General features: G+C 37.9%; 1 protein-coding gene across 6 annotated transcripts in view; it reads right to left on the bottom strand.

Annotated features, from left to right (window-relative positions):
- KAT6B (lysine acetyltransferase 6B) overlaps positions 1-16,803 on the bottom strand; it is a 110,143-nt gene that overhangs the window by 8,867 nt on the left and 84,473 nt on the right. For all 6 annotated transcript variants that reach the window (XM_033066199.2, XM_033066200.2, XM_033066196.1 and 3 more), the window contains exon 13: positions 914-1,145. In XM_033066199.2, the coding sequence (XP_032922090.1) occupies positions 914-1,145 (232 nt within the window). The remainder of the gene's footprint in view (positions 1-913; positions 1,146-16,803) is intronic.

Raw genomic sequence — 16,803 nt, 5'->3', positions numbered from 1 at the left:
ACTCCAGGAAGGGTTTAATGAAATGCCAGCACTCCTCTTACTACTCTCATACACCATCTTGTAAACCAAATCTCCTTTTTAAAGACTTGCATTCTTCCTGATTCAAAAATGACTTGTTTTGAATACAAGTGTTGGGACACAAAAATTACTGAGGCTGAACTTTTCCTGATTTTAATTTCATTTTCTTGGCAAGTCAGTGTTTGTAAGGCAGCTTTGCTTAATTATAAGTTTCTATGATTGGAATATCCAGAAAGAATTAAGATCATCTTCAGAAACACAAATACCACTGAAAGTCATATAAGACATTTTATGGGAAGAAACAGACCAAACAAGAACAACAACCCAGTAAAATTCTAAAATAACCATCTAGAGCATGAAGAAAGAAGACATTCATAAAACAGGAACTCATCTTCTCACTGCAATGACTTTCAACACTGATCATAACATTAAATAGAAACTCACATTACCAGTACCTTGAGCAGGAGCACTTCATGTAGAGCTGATCTGATCCCATGGTTTACACGAACTCAGCAATGATTGAAAGAGGAGGTGTGGAAAGAGAGACTGCCACCCACAAACACAAATTTTTCCCTCACTGGTATTCAAAGTAAAATATTTGCACAGTCAGAGCTGAGAACACTTAGGGAAGATTATATTGAATGAAAAAAAATTCTTAACTGAAAATATTTTGAGTTGGTCACATACTTCTAAAAACCATTAACATGAAAGAAGATCCAAAAAATCCCCAGGAAGAAAAGCTCTTTATGTAAGACCCATCCCTACTGACTTCTACAGTAAGATGGTTATCATTAATTTTCAAGTCAAACTTTTACACATTTTTCATATTAACTGCTTTATAAGTAGAGAATGTTTTGTCTCAGTAATGAAAAATTTTTTTACAAGATTCACTGACCTATCTTCTCTTTTATCTATCATGCTGTGTTGTTGCAGGGTTGTGGCAATATCATGTGGACACATTCCAGTAGCTCGGCTCATTCCTTTGATGCTGATTTGTTTTTCGTGGTGGCAGTTCAGGTATTCCAATATGACACTTTTCCAATAAGCCAAGTAGGAGAGACGACCCAGATCAGACAATGGCTTTTCAGGGGATCCTGCTTGACCCTCTCTTCTAGAAAGTAAATAACCTAGAATAAAAATAAACAGGATGCCTTATGGAGATAAAACAATCAAGGAATTTTAACTAGCCTGTAAGAAAGTTGGAATTAATACAAAAGATCATCAGCATGAGTGATTGAACTACTGGAATGTCTTGCAATTAAGGAAATCTTCTTTATAAAAGAGACAAGTTTTCATCATTACAGTGACATAGGAAAGATCATATTCTTGTGACTCAGACCTTATGAGAATGAAACATTAACCAAAAACTCTTTCCTAATTGTAAGGCAAGGATGAGAAGAAAAAGGCAACATGTTTCAGAATAGGTCCTATCATATACGTTCTCCTTTACAACTGCAACTCTCTGGTCTTTTGACAAACATTTACACCTGCGTTACATCACTGAAGCCAAGAACTTACAAAAGAATCTCAAGAGGAAGTATCATGGGTAATATAATTTAAGTCATTTTTCTTCAAGAAGTCCCAGGTGACCTAAGTTTTTGATTAAACAGCTAGAAGTTGTATTTTGGAGGTAACATAATTCACAAGACGAATTGCTCAGAGAATTAGTTAAGAGAAACAATTAAAAAATAATCTCCCTTAATTCACATTTATGAACATTTACAATTCCTGCTTCCAGTCTTCAAGACAGTAGCTGATCCACTATTACACAATATACCACCTTAATTTTATATTTTATGTGTGTTGTAAGTCCCTTTTAACTCTTCAGTTTTACAAGGATTTTACAATTTAGAATAGAACACACCTGCTTGGAGGTACCAGAAGATGCCACCTGTAAGACTAATTCGGTATAGAGAAAAAAAATAACAGGATTCCTTTCACAGTAATTCATCTCTCCATAATACTTATTCTGCATTATGCCTTTCAAAAAACTGCCAACATAAAGGCCTTAAAAAACCAGACTCCAAAAACACGTCCTCCACTACAAACATAGAATTATGTTTATGGAATTATACTACTCAAAGTCATTTGAAATCAACCCAAATATACATTTCTTGGGCCTTCCAATCTTCTTAAAATATTTTTTCCCCTCAAATTTTTCACTTATTTTTCAAAGACTAATGCAAGACATATCTAGTACAGTCATGCCATGTTTCCTAAACAAATCCTACTAATCTCTTCACAAAGTTTCTCCTAATCAAATTAGCCATAAATTAAAAGCATATGATTAACATTCAGGTTTAAGAGAAGCAGTGGATTTTTTTGCTGTATGGTCTACCATACACAAACCACAAACAGAGGTATTTTTCTTAGATAAAAATATGAAATACATATAAATACGTGTGTCTTTACTTTGCCTGAAACATTGGTCTTCCCTTTCTTGGACACAATTCCAAAGGTCCACAACAGAATTTAGAAAAAACATAGACATGCACTGTAGTCTAATCTCCAGTTTACCTAAATAAACTTACACAGAAAAGCAGACATCCTACCATTTCAAGTGATCACAACATGGATACTGAAATAAGCGGTATGCCTTTCCTATCTATTAGCATGATTTGTGATAAAATGCCAGAGCTTCAGGAATACCACTCCACATCTGCCTACTCCTACAGAACTCCATCAAGCCTGCCTGCATCTGCATGGCACGACCAGAAACTCAGCAAGTCAATTTAGTTTGTTGTACAGAAGAAACACTACTATAAAAATTAAGGGAATGAAGGTATTTTAGAATTTAAATTTGCAGCATATTAAGCTTCTTTTATAACTAGATGATACATTTTAGTACATCTTGGTACTACATGAAACTAGTGGTGACAGGAAACATCAAATTCCACATTCAACGCCACAGTGGATCCTGAATAGTTTGAAGGTAAAGAATTGTTGCTTTAATTCCAATTGCATAAAAGCAGATCCACAGTGCATAGCCTATTCTGCCTGATTTTAAAGAAAGCATCACTTGTATCAAGAAAATTCTGGATCACCTTGTGTACAACATACAAACCCAAGTTTTATACTATGATGTCACTGTCCATAAAGCAACATGAGGTAGGTAAAAAAAGCAGTGATAGAAGCCTCAACATAGGAAAAGAGAGGGAGAATAACCTAGATTTTAAAGATAAATCCATGAAAAGAACTTGAGCTGCTCCAAGTAACTTTACAGTTTACCCTACCAACTTCACAATCAAGAAGTCTTCTGGCACTAATAGAAAGCATTTGTAGGGTATTTGCAAGACCTAGGTTTCATTTTTGTATTTCACTACACTTTAAAGTTACTTTGACAAAAATTCTTCCTCTACTTTCATTTTCCTCATAGATAAGGGGGATGCACCTATAATTTCTTGGTAAATATATTATGAAGCTGAATTTAAATAACCACTATCCAAATAAGAGTTTGGAATCATTATTTAGGCAACCACAAGTACCTTTAGAGTTTTACTAAACTGGCTCACTATCTTTCCTGTGTCTGGGGATTTAGAGACTAGTTCTTAGTGGTGGTTTTCACTCTACATTAAAGCAGTGAAACATTGCCTGCATGGCAGTAACACCTGTCAGTATTCTTCCCCTACCTCCTAAAACATAACCTATGCTTTCCCAAGATACATTCTAGAGGATCAAAAACATAAATCAGAGGTAACAGTCTTGGTTACATGTAAGCAAACACTCAATGGAAAGTGTCTCTTAACAGATTCTGTGATTTGAATAACACCTATTAAATTAAATTTACCAAAGAGATGCCAAGTAATTGATCAAAGTTGCAGGTAAATAAAAACACTGATTTTGGTAGCCCATGTATCTATCCTGAAGTATCTGAAATGAGCACAATATGCCCCTGTTCAACAGACACCTGCAGCCTCACTGTGTTACCTAATCTTAATAACAACTAGCCTCTTGTGGCAACCTGAAAGAACTTTCTAATGGCGTAGTCCTTGACAGCAGGTTATGAACAACAGCAAAGCTCTCAGGAGAAGATAGAGCTATTCACCACCCACCCCAAGACCGTATGCTACACAAACAACTAAAACCAGAACAAAATGTAAGACCTAATCAAGAACAGAGAATTGTCTATCTTGTCTTCCTGGCATATGAGTGATAGCATTACAAAATCCAACAGCCAAAATATTATTGATGATTTTTATTTCTTGCCTTCTCTCTACCCTCCACAGCTAAGCAATGCGCTAAATGTGATTTACAGCTTTGATTTCTGTCACACAAACCTCCCCAAAACTACTGCGGTTTCATCTTACCCAAGATTTGAAATAATTAGAAGAAATGCAATGTGAGAAAGTTCATATAACCTACATAAATTTTATGCCTTCAACACAAATTAAGGAGATAATTAGGCATTAAAACATACATTTAAACAAACAGACTTGTAATTACCTAGTAATTTCAATCTACAACATTCCTAGTGATGCCCCTGAAATAGCTACAGAACCCACAACACACTTATGTGAAAACAGTAACTTTAATACATCTGTTCCAGTCTCCAGAAACTTTCAGTTAGGTAACTACTGATTTTTTTGATACTTGGTTCTGTATCTCCAAACAAGTTAAACAGCATGAGATCAGTGGTCCAGGCTTGATAGCAGGACAGTAGCCAACAGAGAAAAACCAAGGGACAAACAGACTGGCAACCACCACCTGAAACACATGCAAACAGAATTAGCCTGGCTTCATCCAAACAATTGGAACCAACCAGACAAATTTAATGTCCACTTTTTAGCATTTTTCAAGAGCTTGGTAAGATGTATTAAGTATCACTCCCTTATGTAAACAGTGCAGAGTCCATCTTCATCCTCCATTCACTGCATTTTACTTGTGTGTTCTCTAGGAGAAATTTATTGTCACATCTGCTGTGAGGTGAACAGACTTACAGTGCACCAGCTCTCTCCTGAAAATCTTCTAAAGATCAGGATCAGATCAGCCCCCTTTCACTCCTATGGCATGAAAGCAGTTTTATGCATACTTCAAGTTACAAACTGCCAAGAGTAGCTATTTCATTAAGTCTCATACCTCCAAATGCCCACACAACCTTCTTTCCCTACCACATACACTTCTAAGCATCACTACTTCAGCTTTAATATTATAAATTTAATATTATAAATTTTGCTTAATATTATAAGCAAAAATCACAACAGTTTTAATTTAGCTTGAGACAGCAGAATTGAATTTTTTTACCTGTTGAAGGAACACACTTGTTCTTTTGCTTTTAACATGGTAGCAAATGCAGGCTAGCCTTCAAAGGCTAGCACAGAGGCCAGTGAAACAGGAAGTAGTAGCAAAGACATTAAACAACTGTACACTGGGAAATATCAAGTGAACAAACTAAAACTGACAGAAGGAAGTCAAATGAAGTCAGAAGATTTTTTAAAAGACACTCCTGCAATCTGAGTGCTCTCCAATACATGCCTTATGCTCTATAGCAATGAACAAACCAATTTACCATTTAATTTCACAGAATAGTCAAGGATGGAAGGGACCACTGAGGCTCATCTTGGCCAACCTCCCTGCTCAAGCAGGGACCCCTAGAGCATGGTGGTCAGGATTGTGTCCTGACAGCTTCTGAACATCTCCAGGACAGCAGACTCCACAACCTCTTCAGGCAACCTGTTCCAGTGCTCAACCCCCCTCACATCCATAATTTCCAATGAATAGTCAAAGAACTGACATCTAGATTGAAATGTTCCATTTCCCTGAGGGCAATTAACACTGACCACAATCATTATAAAGCCATTAGGCTTTCAGTAACCTAAGGAATTAATCTTGATGCAAGCAAACCAAAACACCCAACTTATGAGCTGGATGTAGGTGTTCTAATTGTACTTGTTTGTGGTCACACTGTGGCTCAGTTACACACAGCAACAGCCAAACCATGGTATGCATATTGCACAGGAGTGAATGAAGACTCTGCAGTTTCCTACTCACCTGAGAAGCCAGGGATCTCAGCTAATACGAAGGTTTGAACAAGCATTTTCTATGTAACTATATTTACTATTTCTACTTTGAAACCACCCAGAACAGCCCTAGAAATGCTATATTTTATTATTAAATACAAAAATTACTTTGTTTAGCCTAAGAGCAAACAACAGTCAAACAAAGTTAGCATACACACTTTGGCAAGGAAATAATTGTAGCTGAGTAGCGTCTAAGAAGGTGAAATGGAGGGTTATAGTTGGCTTGTAAGTATATCACTCATCCTTTTATGAAGGGATCACAGCATTTCTTGCTTTCTCCAATGGGCAATACAGTTGTACATTTTACTGAAAATTCCACATAGCCAGAATATAATCCATCCAGACCATCCTAAAGCAGCTTCAATGCAATATTCTCCAGAAGATGCCACTAGCTTAAACTTTAGTACCATTGCCTGTGTTCTATGAACCGTGTGCTCCCTTAAGGGAGTATCTGACAGCAACCTCCCCACAAACAACAGTGACATATGCCATGGACACTGCTGATCTAACACAATTCCTCCAGCCCCTGAACTTTACTGTTTACAGACAGGCAGGTTCTTTGACAACAGTGCCACAGAGAGAAGCACTTGACTCTTTTGAGGGCATCATGTATGATGTTCAACTATTGTTTTGAAACATCAGTGCATTGCAATGCAGTACATTGTCTTCAGCAGAAACAGAATGAACAAAAATGTACCTGAATGGAAAACAGAGTACTGAATCTCATTCTATGCCTGGACAAGCACTTAGAAATTGCAGTTCCTTTCTCCTATGTCACTAGCATCGAATCCACATATTTGCTTTTCACTTATGGAGGCTAAAAACCAAACCAAAGTCTTCAAAGCGGACCCCAAGAGTAAGGATTAACAAGCCCTACTTTTTAGCTAGAACGTAATTTTTTTTGTCTGCTACAAAAACTCTGGAAATAACAGTTTACACTAAAAATTTAAAAAGTATTTTATCTGAGAGTCTATGATCCAGAAAACAGTTGTATGTGTCTTATGTATCAATCACATCATGCACTGGAGACAAATATAGTTCTCATCTTATTTAAGAAGTCATGTTCAAGATCACTTTCTAGGAAATTAATCATATCAATCTCTCTGAAAAAGAAAGTTACAAATACTACTAAAGAAAGTCTGTTATATTCTTGTAATTGAGACACAGCTCACTTTACAAAGAAAACAGCAACAAGACAGATATCTTTAATGTGTCCTACCAGAGTATTCCAGTACTTATCTTAGATTAGCCTAGTTATTCTAAAGAACAGAATTTTCCACTCAAATGTTGCAATTCAAACTTGTATCTTTACTTTTCTTAAAATATCTACAGATTAGATTGGCATTTACCTTAAAGAAAAGCTGCAACCAAATAGTCTTTCTTTCAAAAACAGAACTACACCAATGGTAGTTTAATGCAGGAAAATTATAGCTTTGCTTCACTAAAAAACTCATTAGAGAGAAATGTTTACATCTTGTTTCATACCTCCACATTCACAGCATTATCAGACACACTTAAGCTCGTCAAAAGGAGCAACTCTTACAGGAGAAGAGCCACACGGAAAATACAAGATAGCACAGGTCCCTGGACCAGAACAACTCCTGAGTCTTACAGGAATAACCCTGCCAGTGGCTATCAACCTATTACAAAGCTTTGAACAAGAGAGGACTCAGTCTTAAAAGCACAAGAAGAAGCTGTCTTGATTAAACCCTGCTGAACATAACAAAGACTTAATTTTTGCTATCATCTTCCATGTGTCCTAGTAAAACTACATGAGCATCATCATGGCACCTTCAAAGAGGAAAAATTTCTGTTTTTCTGTATTGGGAACCTTTACTTCATTTATATGAAATAAATTGAGAGTCTCCACTTCTTAAAGTACAAAGGATCAAAATTTAAGAGAAGTATCATTGCAAAACCCTTAATTTATTGCTTATGTATTAAAATACCCACAAAACAAAGACTGTATTATCATATCTGAATAATCTTCCAATCACTTTTAGACCCAGAAAGTCAAATTGTATGCTTGTATGACAGAGAATCAGGGTGAGGAATAGGTCATAGGCAAAAGCAAATTCAAATCTGCTAATCTGGCTTCCAGCACGGAGTCTCTTTTGCCACTGTAATCTGTCTCACAGCAAAAGAAAAAATCAAACTTAAATGGTTCCAAACTTTCTCAAGCCTAGACTGCACAGAACAGCCATTTTAAAATCAGGTTTCAACTCACAAAGAGGAATGAATAGCTTAGAACAAGTGTCAGTCATGAAACAGCTACTGAGCTGCTCCAACATACAGCAAGGCACAGTAAGGTGAAGTGTCAGCAGCTTCCCTTTGCCTAGAGACATCATGGGTGTGTGCTGGGCTACAGCAGCAAGCTGTAAATGGCTGAACTGAATCAAGGACAGTACAGCAGACACAGTGTGCCTTTCTAAAAGACAGCTTTGCTCTCCAGCCAAACACTAAGGCCACCACAGTTAAATTCATTGGAACAGCTACACAGAAGTGCAGTCAATACATAACTCCATTTCATCTTTCTGGACCTGTTAAGCTACACCAACAATTTGAAAACACCACTGATCCCATAAACAGGTTTGAGGAAAGCTGCCAGTGTTAACTACCACATTATCAAGTTCACTTCAAAATACACCTATGCAAGACAGTGCCTAAATGACAGCCTGCTGACAGCACTTCATTTCCAAACTTCCTGAAGTTTACTTCCAAAGTTCTCCTATCATGAGGCAATGTAATGCTAACAACCAAGTTTCAGAAGATAGCACGTATTGAAATACCAGTAGACAGAATTTACACAGACCTACGTTATGTGACTTATACCAAGTCATATGCTCTATAATGTTTGTGATAGACAGCCATTTATTTCACTCTTTCATCTTCCCTGAGCTTCTTCAAGATGTATTTGTCATCCTTCAGTTACTGAGGATGTTCCCAATTGCCCTGACTTCTCAAAGACAATGGGGAGAGGTGTTGGAGTCTTGTCAGCCAGTTCCCTAGGGTGAATCTCACCATTTCACTTAAGTACTCTGAAACTCGATCTTTCTCTAGCAAAGATGGCATCTCTCTCTGCTGCTTAAATTCTGTCACACCTGAAAACAGGTCCTGCAAAGAAAGTCTCAAATCCTTTCTGAGATGCACATCAGGTCCCTTTGTTGTCACACCATATTTATTCCATTCACCAGCAGGGCCATGTTCTGCTTAGTCCTCCCTTGGCCGCCCGCATACTTCTAAGAGTTCTCCACATTTTGTTACTTTCCACCTCCCTCAGTTTTAACTCCAACCAAGCTTTGGCTTAACATTGCTGCATATGTAAGCAACACCAGTGGCATTTGTAGACTTTGGTTTGACTAAAGCCAGTAACTCTCCCTGAAGCCTAGCAGGCTTACTGTCATGTCTGCTATTGTCATGAACATGAGAATAAGTAATTTTTGCAGTCTAAGGAAAATTTCTCCAGAGATCAACATGTCCTTTGCTCTTCACAGCAAACTTCTTGAAGGACACCACGTAGCAGTTCTTTAAACAAGATAAAATTCTGGACCTTAGTCTCACAGTTACCCTCCTAATTTCTCTAAGGATCTGAAATCCTACCTTCTCCCAGCCACTACAGCCTGGGCTGCTCAATGCAAAGCATCTTCCCTAAGAGGCCCTTTCAAAATCTGTGCCTAAATAGTACCCCAAGTATCCTGCTGTCCTTGCAGAATAGTTTCAAATAGCCCTTGGGAAAAAAGGCCTTTCACTGGCAGGTATCACCCAGCTGCTTGGAAGGTTCATGCTCTTCCCTTTTTTTGATCAGGCTGTGTATAGAAAATGCCCAGCACAGCATTAATGGCTGCTGCCCTGTCCTCTGATTCTGAAGCATACAGGCTTGACAGGCCTATGACCCATTCCACAGCAAGAGAATCATGCTTCCAAGTAATTCTTTTGTGTAGAGCACAACCTCCTCTCCTTGGATTCCCTGCCTGTCCCTGCAGAGACTGTGACACATCTATTGCAGTAGTCCAGTCTTATGAGCTACCCACTGCACCTCTGTAACCCCAGTGAGGTTACAGTTCAAGGACAAAGTACAGTCTAACTCCACCTTTTTGTCTACAGGACATGAGAAACTGGAATAATGGGATCTCAAATGCAAGGCAAGTGGGCCCCCTTCCCCTGCCCACTCCAATTAGCTCTTAAAAATCCCATTCTCCAACAAGCCTAAGACCAGTATGGCTGTTCCCCTAGAAGAGCTGTCCAAATTGATTTCTGACGTGCTAAAGTAGTCATTCCAACTGATGCCTGTGACACATCACCCTCTTACTTGTATCAACTCCTAACAGCTCTCTGACCTTCAGGACAACTGATTCTGGGCCAACTGTTTCATTAATTGTAAGGTCTGCATGTGTTTGTCATTGGTGCTATCCACCTGTTTGTTACAAAGCTCAATCACCCAAACTCAGGATCCATCAATATGCTCCCTCCTTCTATGCTATGCTCCAAAATGCTCAAAGTATATTAAGAAATACATGTGTTGTATTTCTCCTTAAACACTATCCGACAGCTCTAAAATGCACTATCTTGTTCCATTTTCTGCTATTAGTCTAAATATTGCTCAGTCCAAGAAACTAATACCAATATTCTATTGTCTTTTACAGTGTATTGAGTTTACAGCAAGGGTCATTGCATTTGCATCTTTTTCTACTGCTACAAAAAAGTGAAAAAAGCACTTAAAATAAGTATGGATTTCTCCATGAAGTGTTAAGATAGACAATTTTAAGAAACTTGACTAAGAAGTCAGCATATACTCCTATTAGGAAGGATTCATGTTGAAGAGCACTTCCTATGAACTTGTATCCAGACAAAGGCTGGGAAGGGTTCAAGATGACTGTGCTTTTATATTACTATTCTAGATGCATCCCTGCCCATTTTAAACTCTATTTTTCTATCAGATAGTATTATATCTAGCATGAATATCCCCTATGAACAGATTAGAGCAACAATACCTGTAATTAAGAATTTGGATCATTTTGGTTATTAAGGTCATCATGTTGATAAGTAGCCAGCAACCAAGTCCACTGATTTGGTTTATCTGCCAGTGAAGTCAGACCGAAAACATCACCATTGGCAAGAGCTGCTGGAGGGCAAAGGGGTAGGAACCATATACTGATGTCATGCAAATGGAGTCAAATAGAAGCAGGTGTGCTGGGTCACAAGAACAGATTTTAGTCTACTGATCTTCCCACAATTTCAGACTGAATGTAGCCTTCACAGCAGAAGTCTTAAGAACTACATCCACACTAAATCTGCAAAATAAAGTAACGCCATGTAACTAACTAACACTAACATTTTGGACCTCAGATCCTTGTAATTTATAGGGATAACAACTTAAACCTGTCAATCTCAGGTTCATATTTATGTATGCACATCACCATCACACATAGCAACATTTACATACAATTTCACACATAGCAAAGGGAACTCAACACCACCGAAGAAGCTCTTCTACAGAAAACAATCAAGGCACTTAGGAAAGGCTTCCACATACACACTCAAAAGATGCCAATACACAGCTGAAAACCATAAGCAGATAGCAGTGTCACAGCAAAATTCAGCTACTGCTGGGAGCAGGAAACAGCTTAAAAATTTGCTTCTCAGAGACCCCTACTCCCAAATCAGAGCTTTGCGGAAGGTCCTGTGCTCAGAATGTAACCTTTACATAATCAACACTATCCAGCTCCTATTTATATTTTGTTACTCTGTGTCAGAAGAAAATGCACTCATGAGACTCCATCCAGAACAAAAGAAGCAACCAGTGAGCTGTTATCCTTGTATACTTAGAGTTCTCTGTCTTTTTAAAGGCCATCCCCCACAAATTAATTACCAGACTCACGCAGATGGAATCAAGCACTTTTCCATTAAAGTTTGTTTTGTTTGAAACAAAACCAAGCAAAATAAATCCTTTAGTATGGAAGGGAAGAACTTGTGAATTTTCGTGAAATGTGCCATATCAAGCCAAAGATCTGACAGAACAGCAAGTACTAGCAACAGTTTCAGTAATACACCAGTATCTAAAGTGAAGATTTACCTCAAACCAACATTTGAAGCTATCCTAAGAGCTAATGTTTTTTGTTGTACAAAACATCACATCTTTTTTTTGATATTATATGAACAAATTGAGAAGACACAGGTTCAAAAGGGTAGTCAGGAATATCAAGCCAGCTGAGTATTCAGACAGGACAACTCAATATAGATAGGTCAGCTCAACGCTGCAAGTTCAGAGGTATGACCATGAGTGGAAGGCAGAAATAGATAAGGTGAAAGTGTGAGCTTATTAAGACTTACAATTCCTAAAACTGTAAATCATGTTACCATTTTTTCCGTAACTATTCTGTGTTCCTCTGAACTGTTCTTATCTATGTCAGTGGGAGGAAGGTCAAAGATAGAGGACCTTAAATAGGTGTTAGTACCCTCTTTGAAAGCACTTTTGAAACAGCTTCAAAGGACCCCAATCCCAAGATCCACACAAACACTATTTAAAAAAAAAAAAGAGACTAGCTGTAACTTGAGATGCTCAGATCAGTGAACAACCTGCCACATTCTCTTTTCTTCGTCAGAGTAAAGAAAAGCTTTCTTTATGATGAACAGAGTAAGCCAAAGATTCTCTCATTATTGTTACAAGAAATAATGCCAGCTCTCATTCCTCTCCACATCCTCAAGTAAACCCAACACAGGAGGCCCAAAACCTTTAACTCCTTTATAGAAAACTTCACAGAAGAGGTTAGGCCTAAACAAATGCCCTTCATGAATAAAAGGAAAGGTAAAGATGACTGCATTACACTCAGACCTACAAAAGGCACCCTTTGAGTGAATTAATTTGCTAACACTTATTTTACCTGTGCCAGTTGCCAGTAAACCCCTTGAGTGGAGGTTCTGTGTATGAAGTGGACTACTTATAAGCAGAGTGAAAGCATAAGCAAGAGAAAGAGAATTGAAGTACTCTTAAAAGCAAGACTTGTATGTGCAGAGGGCATCAGTCCTGAATACCAATTGGATGAATAAATTTGTCAGTAGGTTAAGTGGCTTAGAAGATCATTAACAACTCTGTATTGTTCTTGGTTTTATAAGCAGTATTTTAAGTTATTTAAATTTACATTTTAAAAACTATTCAATAAATTACACTGACAAGTGAATTGTTTATACAACTGTAACTGTTGAATGAACTACCTTCAGGAACTGCCTTTACCTTCTGGTGTTTAATGCTGACAGCACTTGAATACTGGAGTTGTAAATATATCTCCTGTGCTCATTAGACATTACCTGCTTGCCTTCTTACAGGTTCTATGTGTCTCTACAAAACCAAACCGATCAGACAGGAAGATGGACCTAGGAGGCTTTGCCTAATACAACGAGTACAGTGAATATCCTCAGAATCTTTACAGGGCACTGAGGCCAACCATCACAGACAGATGGCGTCCATACCATTACCATTAAGCTCTGACTCTCAGCTGGAGTGTTAACCTGGCTGTTCACATAATCCCTCCCAGACTTATGGTTCAGGAAGATTGTTATCACACTTGGAAAGTGACAGATGCCTGGACCAAAACTGCATCAGGGACGATTTTAACAGTTTTAGAGTAGATAAAGTTCCATAGCCCAAGAGCTTTTCCTATCATTATTGTATTCTTACCTAGAAAGGACAGCCTAGTAGTACTAAACACATGAACAAAAGTGAAACAGGGAGTTGAATATTGAGAAGCCAAAAGGCACATCTAAGAAATCACGGCTAGTACTGACTTTGCTCAGGTCAGCGGTCATGACACACATACTCCATAAGATACAAAAGATGCAAGCTGTATTTGTCTGACAGGAGCAGCAAAATGTCACTGCTGTTCATTTGCTCTGCTAAAGCATGCTGTATAACAGGGAATTAACCAAAGAAGATTTAGAAGAAAAAAATCCCAAACAGATGAAGAAGGTTAAATCTGATAGTAGTACCTGGTTGGTCAACATATACAGTAATTGCATAAGAAAGTGCACATGATCTACCAAGCATCAAACACAAATGTAGCTATTACAGCACACTTCAAAGAGCCCAGGATACAGTAATCTGCTAAACATCTACTGTGATTCAAAACAGCAATACACAAGGGAAAAATAAAATTTCTTTAGAAGAAGGTAGAAGTGACTGATAAAAATGCTGGCACTGGAAACAAGACATCTGTTAAGGAAGCCACAAGGTTCTCTCTGTGCCTTAACAACAGCAGGACAGGCCTTTGCCTTCTACTCCTGGGCAATGTGCTTGGAGCTCTCATTGCTGAAGACCAAAGCAAGGAAGTCATGGAATACCTCAACCTTCTTCATATACTGGGTAACGAGGTTCCCCATTTCCTTCCAGCCAGGGCTCACATTTCCCTATTCTTTCCTCCTATCACTAATGCAGCTGTAGATTTTCTTGCTGCCCTCACTGTCCCCAAGCAGATTTAACTTTATCAGAGCTTTGGCTTTCCTAGCCTGAGCTCTACCAACTCAGACAATATCTGTTTTTCTCTCAGTGTACCTCACCCTTTGTAAAAATTTTAATCATTAAAGATGCATTACTTAAGTAAATCTGTTTTCCACCACCAGTCTTCAGCAGATGGCTTTCCATGTTCACTAATGCCCTATAAATACAGCTTTGTCCAACAAATACTTACTATCATTCTCACCATGTGTAGCTTTGCCTTTTCACTGCTATCTGGAATAAAGATGCTCTTCAGTTAAAACAGCCCTAGCTTCTGTATCTGAAGTGACATGTCTGCTTTCTTTTGCAATTCTGATAAATGTACAGTGTCTTCAAGCTATACAAAAGTGATGCCAAGAAATCCCAAGAGGCTGATTTTCTTGGAATAATCTTAAGTCAACTAAGCTTGATTCAAAATCCATCTTCATTCCCTCCTCATCTAAATCTCAGCTTGACAGAATGCTCCTTATTAGTTATTTAGGAGAGGCCAAACTCAAGCCTTGGGGTCAGCAACATAATCAATCATCAAGAAAAGAAAATAAGCAGCAGTAGTCAGGCTCCCTCACAAATCTACAGCTACCACAGACACTTTAAATTCATTCCTAAAGGAAAAAGAAAAGAAAAAGCAGGTAGCTCAACCCTTCATTTGGACTCAGTGCATCTGTAAACACCACCACAAAACAATGAGGAGACTGACACAGTGTTCTGTACTGGGGTACACAAGTAGTCATGAGTAGAAAACCCCAAAGCACACAATGATTCAACGTGGGCCACCACATTTAACAAACGAAACAGGCCTGTTTTACACAGATCCTTAAAACTTCCTAAGTTTCATTTGAGACTACACCTTTCCAACAAAGCCTGTTAAAAAACCCAAACTGTTCCTCTCCACCCTTGGTCTTGCATTCTCACCTTCCACTGCTTGCCACAGCCCCAGCAGTAATAAAACATTACTTTCAGGAATGTAATGTGAGAAAGGAAATGCTGAAATGCTCTTAGTTAAAGTAAATTTTATCTTACAAAAAACCCCCATGGTTCCATTTCATCCCCACCTCAATTCTGTTTACAGACCACAGCAAAGCGTGACTGAACAACTCTTTTAAAGTGTGTTTATTCCTAGATTGTATTTGTTGTATTTCAATATTTGTTAGTGCAAACTGTAAAACACCATAACACCAGATTTTGGAAAAGAACAGCGCAAGAAGTATTTACTGAATGTGTTATAATTCCACAGACAACCTAATTTTTCAATGCTATTTCCACTTGAGATTAATTTTTGATTAAAGTACTTAGACATTTAAAAATTCCATATGACTTTCTTAAATCACATTTTCCAAAATACTACTTTCGTGCCTACAAATTATTTCTCATAAAGAGATTAAGACTATCACTGTTATATAAACACATACAACCAACTTGCACACATCCAACCCCTTGCAGCCACCTGCAGCTCAGGCCTAGCTCTAAACTGCAGGCAGGTATCAGACTCTGGTTCCCAGCACTTCCATAAGCACACCAGAACCCAAATGCCACATGTGAACACACTTCCTCTGATCTCTCCTAACACATTTATTTCATTGCATCGTCCACCTCTACATTTTTTTTAAAAATTGCTTTGTTTTCCAGAAGTCAATTGAGTAATTATTAAAAGAACTTAAGTTCTCTCAGTCCAGGATCTGTGTCCTGTTTCTGTCTGAATAGTTTAAAATCAGTAATCCCCTCTTTGACATCTTACTCTAAGAGAAGTCTACACAGATACTTACCACCAAGTAAGCCTACACAAAGCAAGTCAACTCTGTAAATTCATCATAATGAAGAAGAAAAAACCATTTTCATTACTTCTGCTCTCTTTTACCCTTGTGGCACTACTCTGTTAATAGTTTGTCATTGTTTCCACTTTCAAGTACGTTTCAAAGAAGAAATAACACCATTTCCGTACTTAATGGTTTTTGCTCACTTACCTCATTCTAGCTTCCTACCAAAAAATGAAAACACTTCAATCAAGAAAGCCTTTCATCTTTTCTGAGGCTCTTCCTTTTCTGACATACTGCTTTTTCAGAGGTCCCATCAAAACCTGAGGCAGCATTTTTATTTTATTCCACCACTTATTATCAACACATTTATTGTATTAAAAAAAGTTATTCATCTGCCAAACAGGGTTGACATTTTCCCAAATGCTAGTATCTTACCAGCAATATGTTGCCCTAAATGAGAGGCCACATGTTAGTCCATTACTAGTTTTCAGTTTTGCTCAATTAGATTTTTTTGGCTGGCTGCACA

Source organism: Catharus ustulatus, chromosome 8, assembly GCF_009819885.2.
Source record: "Catharus ustulatus isolate bCatUst1 chromosome 8, bCatUst1.pri.v2, whole genome shotgun sequence".
Lineage (NCBI taxonomy): Eukaryota > Metazoa > Chordata > Aves > Passeriformes > Turdidae > Catharus > Catharus ustulatus.
The sequence above is the reverse complement of the archived record's forward strand: the minus strand, read 5'-3'. Positions and strand labels throughout refer to the sequence as shown.